Raw genomic sequence first — 9,245 nt, 5'->3', positions numbered from 1 at the left:
GAAGTAATTTCTGTATGTATGAATGTTAGTGCGTGTGTGGGGGAGGCACGGTTTTGTTCACCTTGTTTGAAGCTTAATAACTCCGGTGCTTTTTGTGGAAAATTTCTGAAACTTTGCAGAAAGGTTTGTTTATTAGGGAGATCTACGCTGTTAAATTTTGGTGGTTAAAGGTTGAGAGGGTGGAGAGATAAAGGGAGTGATGCGTATCTCCTGTAGGGTCGGACTTAATGACGATTTTACTGGTTATTAGCATTTAGAAATTTTTATAAAACCCACCCCTAGCCTGAAAATTAATATTTTTTTTTTGCCATTTTATAATAGTTAAAAATAGAAAAGTTTTTTAAATAAAATATGGTAACAGATGGCGTGACTAAACGTGACCAGGAAAGTTAAGCAACTCGTCGCTGGATTTTTTAATTATTATCTCCGCCAGTTTCCGTTGGCATAACGACGAAAAATTTTCAATTTACGTTTCAAAAACTTCATATTAATTTTTCGAGACATAATCAGCAGAGATAATAAACAAAGTTGATGAGACCCGAGTTATTTTAATATATTATTAACATTTTTCTTTTTTAAAAATTATTATTAACGCGAGTGTCTATTTTAATCCGAATTGTTGAAACGTTTCTTCTTGTGGGCAAAAACACGCATTAATTTTCTTTCCAAAAATTGAATTTTTATAAAGATATTCTCGGCATTGAAAAGGGAGGAAACTGTAGTTTAAAAACGTATAAATATATAAATTTAGAAGTAATAAACCAAAGACGTTAACTCACTATTAATAAACACAAATGACTTTAATCGGGATTCTCTGCGATAATGTATCATTTCCGTTTTGATGTTCGAAAACTTTCATTTTCTACTTATTTCTCGGCGCATGCTCTATGGATGAGAGTTTATTCGGCGTGGGTGGAGGGCTTATTTATCCTCCGATTTGGCCGCGATCCGCTCAGTCTCTACTTTACTACCCAAACTGTTTCATCATCAAAACAGAGATTTGTTGGTGAGTTAACACCTCTTTACTTTGCTTTAACGATAAGCCGTTACGATCTTTTAATATATGCCAAAACCAAATATAATATATATATTTCACCCCGTAAAAGGCTATAAAAAATTTAGATGTAGGTTATTCGAATACGATAAGCTTTATCTAGTTTATTTAACCGATAATAAATTATTAGAAGCTATTAACTTTGTCCGTTTTACAGATAAAGCACGTTTTCTTTTCAATCTTTAACAATTGATGTTCGTTAGATAACAAGAAAATGAATAATGAAGTGAGAAAATAAAACGAAAAAGAAAAAAAGGTTAAAAATATTATATTTAAGAGAAAAAATCATTTTAAAATATAGCAATTGTTAGGTTTACATTTTAAAAAAATGAAAGATGCGTGCACCTGTAAAGCCGCTTTCACGTACAATTTAACGCATTTTGCAGGGAAAAGTGTTTTAAAGGGCTTTGCAAACATTTCTATAAACAATTTTTAAGAAAATAAAACTTTTACTTATTAATAAGGAAACTTATTCAAATGTTTAATACAATAGAATTTATCCTAAACTTAATTTTTCAAAATTCTTAATTGTAATTATCGTATAACTTGTCGATAAATAATTAATAAACAAATAACTCGTCACGGATTATCGTTGATTAGAATTTGAAAATATGTATACATTAAACCTAATGTACTTTATATTTTCGATATCGATAAATTAGAGTTTAGATATTACACTATTTTACATAATTAAAAAAAGAATTTTAAATATAATTAACAAATTGCAATTAAAGATTATTTAGAAGATATTCGAAAGTTTAATTAGACATAAGTGGTAAGTTTTAAGAAAGTTTCTATTAAAAAATAAATATTAAAATAGCTTATAAAAATATATCGTAAACTCTATTTACTGTTTTAATTACCATTAAAGCTTCTAATTTTAATCACTAATTTATTATTTTCATAAGTTAATTAGAGAAGATAATAAAACATTAAAAAGATCATATTTTAGTATAATTAATTTCTATTTTTAATAATATTTTTGGGAACTTTTCAATTAGAATTTTATTTTTTTTAATGTTTAATCACTCGATTAGTGAATTACGTGGTAAGTTTTCTAGTTATTACAAGTAACGATAATGCTATTGTTGATATTGTTTAAAACAACGGAACGGACATTAATGGAAATTTTATTTCTAATAAGATTAAATGCCAATGTATCCGCCCGTTAAGTGTCAAACACGTCGGTAAAATTAATTAAACAAATGCGTAACAAGATGGCGAGTGCTTATTAAATACATTTATCTGTCCGGAAAGACAATTTATTGCTTAATAAATGCTTTGTATTTTCGAAAATAATTCGAATAATATTTGATTTATTGTCGAAGCCGGTGGAAGAGTTTATTTAGAAGGCAAACACGTTACTTTTTTTTTGTTAAAAATGGAATAGAAAACCGCTTGAAAGGTTTCCTAACTTAAGAGAATGTTACATAGGATCTTAATAAACAAGTAATTCTCCAGTGAAGTCATTTTACGGCTTGGTATACAGATAACTTACAACTGAGTATATATAAATAAATATTTACAATGCTAATTTACTGTAAAGAGAAGTTTATCGTTATTAATAGTCGAATAATTATATTTAAAATTATAGTTTAGTACGTAATAAGAATTAATTGATTATTTTATTCAATTAAGATATAATTAAACCCAATACGTTATTTTTTAAGTCGAATTTTTATAAATTATTACCTTAAAATTAACACTACTTATATAAATGCCCGATTATAAATCAATTTTTATGCTAATTTGCACGTTATTCTTCGAATTAAATATAATATTTTAGTTAAATTTTTTTCTCTAATTTATGCAAATGAATAACTAAAATTAATTAATTAAGCTTCTTCGGTTTAAATTCGAAAAAGTTTTAAACTTGGAATGAAACCCGTTAACTGGCCCAACGGGTCGAACGGACCAATCAGAAACGACGGAAGGCGGCTGTTGGTCGGGTGCGGTCCTACTCCCGTCACGGGGCAAGAAAATTTTCTCTGCCTAAAATAGCCGTGACGTCATTAAATGAAGTCGAATGATTCAAGGTCCGGTAATGTTGGCGCCATTGCGACCAGTTCTTTGACCTTACGCGATGCCGATCACTTCCTATACGAGACACGACGAGATTTCCGAGATAATTCGGCACGACTTCTGCCTATCCGTCGGGTCGGGCCTTTATCTTCTTATAAATCCTTTTCGGGCCCAGAAGATGGATCCGGGGCCTAATCCCCAAACCACGCGAAATCCGCCGAACACTGGAAAAATCTACCCACTCTACAATTTTAAAGAGATTAAAGCAACATGGCGGATTATAGAGAATTCTTAGTTCCGTAAATGCTCTTATTTTTTACTTATTTATTTTTTTCCTCCCGATTAAGTGGGATTTTCTTCAACGGACCGTTAATCGAAAGGACGTTCGAGTGGCGAACGTCCTTTCGATTAACGATCTGCCACGTCTCTATTCAAATAATGATTCTAACACATTATCGGGATCCTCTTAATTTCCTACAGTTATCGTTTTACAGAATTACACAAGATTTCTATTATTTAAAACTTTAAATTTAATAATCGGCGTGGAACTGGTCACCTGTCTAACCCGACCAGAGGTGGGATTTAGTAGTCCGGATGGCCCGATTAGTGGTTTGACATCCGTACTCGCCTCACGTGTTAGACAGGGCCACGACAGGTGGACGTCGGGGGGAAGGGACTCGGCGCGGGTATTTAAAGTACAAGCTTCTCCTCTTCGCCACCATTCGCTGCCAAGTTAGAGTGACCTTCTGCGCACAGGTAAGCTTCATCCTCTCTTATTTAACTCCATCCATCTCTGCTCCCCATTCTAATCGTCTCGGCTTCTTCTTTACGCGCTTCTCCATTATTTACGGTATTATATTACTCCCTTATAACCCGAAAGAATTTACAAGCACGAACGTTATTTACTTAATAACCAATTACAATTAAAAAAATTTATAAGTAAACTACAGTAATTATATAATTTTCGTAAGATTTATTTTAAATACAATTAGTTGCTTTGCTCAAATCGAGAAAATTCGAGTAACCGAATTCGTTCAAAAACTAATTTAATTGTGTTAGTGGATATTAAAATATATATAGAAATTTTATTCGATTTTAGCTAAATAGTAATTTTATCGGGCAACTTTAATTTTCTCAAGTAACAGAGTATAGAATATTTTTGATTTTATCGGTGTCTAGACGTCAGCAGGTAGAAAAGGACCTTGGGTTTTCGAACTGTTTGTATAAGAAATGTCGTATTTTTGTTCACAGAGTCAACAATGAAATTTATGTGGGAACCGTGAAACCCCTTTTCTCCCCCACGCCAAACCTCAATAGTAGAAAAAGAGTGTTTCTTTAAGAATACCGCCTTATTTACCGAAATCCGACCCATTTCCGCTTTTTCTTGCCAAATATTTCCATTGAAGCGGACGAGGAAACAATTTTCTCATACTAAAAACCGTCAACAACAATCGGAAAAGGTGCGGGAAAAAAATATATCCACGAAATTTTCCATCTCGAACCGTTTCGGGGCTTTCAATACACAATACAAACTTACCGCACCAGACACGGTGACCCGGTTATCCTTCGACCTTGTGACCTTAGGACTGGCTGACCCTTGCCGGAGTGGCGAAAGGCCAAATTATCTGGAACACGTACAGGAGCGTGTGAACCGGCCAATACCGAAGTTTGCATCCAGACATAAACAAATTTTTCGGACGGTTCCTACAATACGGGTTCGTACTAATCGCCTTGTTTATGGCGGCCGACTTGTTTTTTACGCATCGGAGCCATCCGCAAATTGATCAATTTTAAGTAATTTCGCGGCTTAACGGATTAACGTCGAGTTGCATAGAAATATTGGCTTTGGGTTCCGATAATTGGTTTATCTCATCCCATGATGGCATCGAGTTTTATTTTTAACTCCGATCTGTAGAACGACTTTTAATTTGATTTTTCTAGTTTCGTAATGGTTAAGAATGACGTTTATTTGCATTACAAATGAGCGATGTCATTTCCTTTAACTTAAGAATGCGCCTTTAAATCATTATAATTGTAAATGAATAGGAAATGATTAAAAATTTTTTTTTCTTTTGTTCATTTACTTTTTTTTTCAATTAGTTTCTACTTTTGTTACTCCGAATGAAAAACAAAACAGAAAAATACACGGATTTAATCCCTAATATTAAAGATTTCGCAGTTTAAATTATTAGAATTTTTTAATTTAAATCCGTAACTAAAACGCACTTTTTTAAAAATTTTATTCAGAAAATTACATACAAGTCTAATTGTGTTATAGTTATTTTCATCTTATGTTATTGAAATAGGTGTGTGTGTGTGTCGACCGCTACATTTTACATTCCTAAAGAAATAAATATACAGAAAACGGTTAAATTTAATTGTAAATGAACACACTTTGTATATTTTTAAACTATAAATCACATACCAAATTATTTTTAATTATTTATTGAATTTTCCGTAGTTTCTGTTAGTCGAGGTAGGCAAACAATGTTTCTTTTAAATACATTCAAGAATTTTATTACTAGAAACTATAAAAGCCCACTCGATTGGGTAATGTCAATAGAACAATATACGATAACGATTAAACGAGAGTGTAATAATTAGACAATTAAGTTCTACAAATTTGAATCGGGAACCCCAGAAAAGAGAAAAAAAAAACACATTTTACGAAATTGCTTAACCGTAACCGGGTGTAGTAAACAAAGCTATAACAGAAAGTTTATCCGGTGACCTAGTTCTAAATCAGTAACGACGAAGAATTTTGCTGGGAGAAACTCGTCCTTATAATTAATTTCTGTGGGTTTAAGTGAAATTGGTCAACAGGAAGGGGATTTTACCCGTCGTCTCCCCTTTTCGTTAATAACAGGGAAGAAGTATTACAAACGGACCGCGCCGATCCCGATTAGAACAGAGGGAAAAATCTTTAAACCGCCCTGTGGTGTAAGCGAGCGATTGATGATCGCACAGAATTTTATACACGGTTTTCCAAGAGGTTTGTTTCCAGCCGCCCGGTACGTTTATTCCCACCGCAGGTATACTTTAGTGAAAGCGGGTGTAGCTTGGACCGCTCCTATTCTTTTTGGCAAGGACGTTCCCACCCGAGGGGAGGAAGGGAAACCAACAAACCGAGAAGAAACCGGGAAAAAAAGCCGTTCGATTTAATTGCAGTGTGGGTGCAGTTGGACAAAATGCAGCCGACAAGAATTTGGAAGTCGATTAAAGGCACCCCTAAGAGGAAACTAGAAAGAAGGGACCAGGTGGCCAACCCTTCACCGAGAGCAATATATTATCCTTTCTTTCACTTTCCCCTCGAGACAGGGTGAAGCCACGTGACTGGGCAGGGATAAAATTTGGTTCACTTTTTGTTAACTCTCTTGAGGGACAAGTTCTTTAGCAAACGCCTGGTAAGTTTTTTTTCTTAAACCCCATTCTATAACGGAATGCCAGGTATTGATGCGTATTTGTAGGCTGCTAGTTTGCATTGCATTCGACGTTTTAATTAATTAGTAAATTCGATATTTTTATTAAAAGCCACCGTTTTCGTAAATTTTCAAACTATTAATGATTTTTATTTTAAACTCAAACTTTGCAATTATTGCCTGGCGGATTAATGATCTTGGTATTTTCTATTAGTATCACGTTTCGTCTAATGAAAATCAAAAGATTTCGAGAATATTAGCTTTCTTTGTTTCCTGTCTTAATTCTTTCGTTATTAACTGGATAATCCCTCTGATACCGAGAGAAATAATTTGGCATCCCAGGATCGTGACATCAAATATAAACCGGATCCTTCGGCTCTATGGCACATATTCTCTTTAATCTACCGTTCGTGTTATAAACCACGTAATCTTTATATATATATATATATGTTGTTTTTTCATCAGGTAACTTCCATTATCACCTTCAGCCGCAATGTCAGGTCGTACCATATTATTCACAACATTAATATTGTTGCCCGCCATTTTTGGACGTCATATCGAATATAGTCGAACAAGGAGAGGATTAGGAGTAAGATTTAATATTACGTTTGACGTATTTTTAATTATAATTAATCCATCGCTTACATTAAACTTAATTATTTTTTAATTTTGTTTTTAGGGCGTTATGAAACATTCTAGAAACACGAGAAATGGTAAGACGTTTGCAATTAACGTAACAGTATCCGAAGGATTATGTAATTAACCGTAATAAACTTTCGTAGGAAATAGTAATGTGAATCCACATCTTCGAATGCGTAGTATACCACCCGAATTTCTTTACGTATCTTTGGGAGATAATAAAGTATTAGAATGCGAAGCCGGAGGGAATCCTCCTCCCACCATTCACTGGTTAAAGAATGGGAAAAGGATCCAACAGGTAAGGTTATTTTTGAAATGAGCCAAGAGATAATTAAGACACGTCACGAGCTCGACGTTTCTTCCAGAATCCGATGGAAATGAACGAAGTGGACGACGGTAATTTCGATACTAATCCTCAGCTGGGTTTAAGTTTTACTAAGTCGCGACTTTTCATCGATTGCGCCACCGAACAAGACACGGGAGAATACACTTGCGTTGCCCAAAATCCTTATTATAGAATTAGTACCAATACCAAAATCGAAATGAATAACAAAAGTAAGATAACCGAAGATGCGTTCTGCCTCACTAAAAAGTCCTACGGTGAGTTTTCAGTTTGTAAATAGAAGAAATTAATTCGATGATACGATAACCCATCCGTCGTCGACAGGTATTCCTGCCAGAATATACATGTGGACCCACATAAGAATGGAATACACGGGAAGTGACGTACAGTTATTCTGTAGGGTAGCCGGAAAACCGGAACCTGCAGTCAAATGGATAAATCAAGACGACGAACTCGTCCAGAAAAGCGAAAAATACGAAGTGAGTATAACAAAATTCAAATATTCAAACTTATATGTAGTTTCGCCTACATTTCGTTGCGAGTTTAATTTGTTTCGATTGGCCGGCCAATGTATTATAATTACTGCATCGATTTAATTACGTAGTAATTTGCTAAGCAATGCGACGAACGAAACAAATTTTAAACTCCGATGATAAACACTTTTAAATTGCTCGAACGTAGGACGTCAACACGCATTTAAAACCATTTTAAGTATTTGCTCTTAATGTTTATAGCATCGGGGTCGGTCAAAATTGCATTCTTAGAATTAATTCGCCCTTCTTCTCTTATAAATAAAGTTTTGTTCGGTAATAAATCGAGCGATAATATGCGGATTTTATTTCTTTCGCTCGACCGGAATGAAAAATTTTTTAGTAATTTATTTTATTAATTATAGATTTTAGATAGCGGAGATCTGATCATTCGTGATATCGATTGGAGCGACATGGGAAATTACGTATGTATCACAAAGAATATCCACGGAACCGATCAATCATCCACTTTTCTTTATCCGTCAAAGGTAATTAACTCCTTTCGCCTGTCCTTCGCCTTATAATAATACCTGACCGAGTCGATCTTCGCACTTCATTAATTAATTATTATTTTTTTTTCCAGCGAGAAAAATTGATGAATTAATCTCGAGCAAGCGTCCATCGGCAATGTCGGCGCGCCACTTAACAGCAACAAAAACAACAAAAAAATATTACTTTGAAATTTGGTGATAGACTAGGACGCCATCTGTTATTTTAACCTAGAACTATCGAAGGCTTTCGTCAATTATTTAAAATACGTGTTGTAAAAAAAAAAAAAAATAGTAGTAAAAATTGAAAAATATCATTAAAATATTTTATTTCGTAATATAAACAACTTTTTAGGATTTATTGTTATTATTATTATTATTATTATTATTATTAACGACTAATTTCGCCGTTCGAAAATGCCTTCTGAAACGGATGACGTTCTTTAGTTTATCCAAACTAAATTAATTTATCGGAGTTCCTTTCTAGTTTTCTAAAATTTAGATATATTTATTAATAGAATTTTAAAAATAAATTTAACTCATAATAATCATTAAAAATTTATTAAATTTTTTTTCCGATAAAAATAAAATAAAAATACATATTTTGTTTTTTGAGCAAAACACTTTAAAAGTAATAAAAATGAAATATTTAAGAATTGTCTGGTTTTAATTATTTATCCAAAATTTCTAATAAAAAAAAATTCAAAACAACCAACCGAAAATTTATCGGGCGATTTTCATTTCTAAAAA

At 33.2% G+C, this 9,245-nt stretch overlaps 1 protein-coding gene across 2 annotated transcripts; it reads left to right on the top strand.

The window, feature by feature from the left end:
- Nucleotides 1–986: 986 nt before the first annotated feature.
- Nucleotides 987–8,789, top strand: LOC136972947 (zwei Ig domain protein zig-4-like). Of its 2 annotated transcripts, none has more exons than XM_067267609.1 (8): nucleotides 987–1,006; nucleotides 6,961–7,084; nucleotides 7,175–7,208; nucleotides 7,278–7,432; nucleotides 7,500–7,734; nucleotides 7,802–7,956; nucleotides 8,373–8,495; nucleotides 8,591–8,789. In XM_067267609.1, the coding sequence occupies exons 2-8, from the start codon at nucleotides 6,989–6,991 to the stop codon at nucleotides 8,609–8,611; spliced, it is 819 nt and encodes a 272-aa protein (XP_067123710.1). In that variant the 5' UTR covers nucleotides 987–1,006; nucleotides 6,961–6,988; the 3' UTR covers nucleotides 8,612–8,789. The 2 variants fall into 2 exon arrangements, with proteins under 2 accessions (XP_067123710.1, XP_067123709.1); XM_067267608.1 differs by lacking the exon at nucleotides 987–1,006 and adding an exon at nucleotides 3,756–3,832.
- The last annotated feature ends 456 nt before the right edge of the window (nucleotides 8,790–9,245 follow it).

Source organism: Centruroides vittatus, unplaced genomic scaffold (assembly GCF_030686945.1).
Source record: "Centruroides vittatus isolate TY-2023 unplaced genomic scaffold, ASM3068694v2 contig_3067, whole genome shotgun sequence".
NCBI classification, from domain to species: Eukaryota; Metazoa; Arthropoda; class Arachnida; order Scorpiones; family Buthidae; genus Centruroides; species Centruroides vittatus.
Note: the sequence above shows the minus strand (reverse complement) of the source record. Positions and strands in the feature narration are given on the sequence as shown.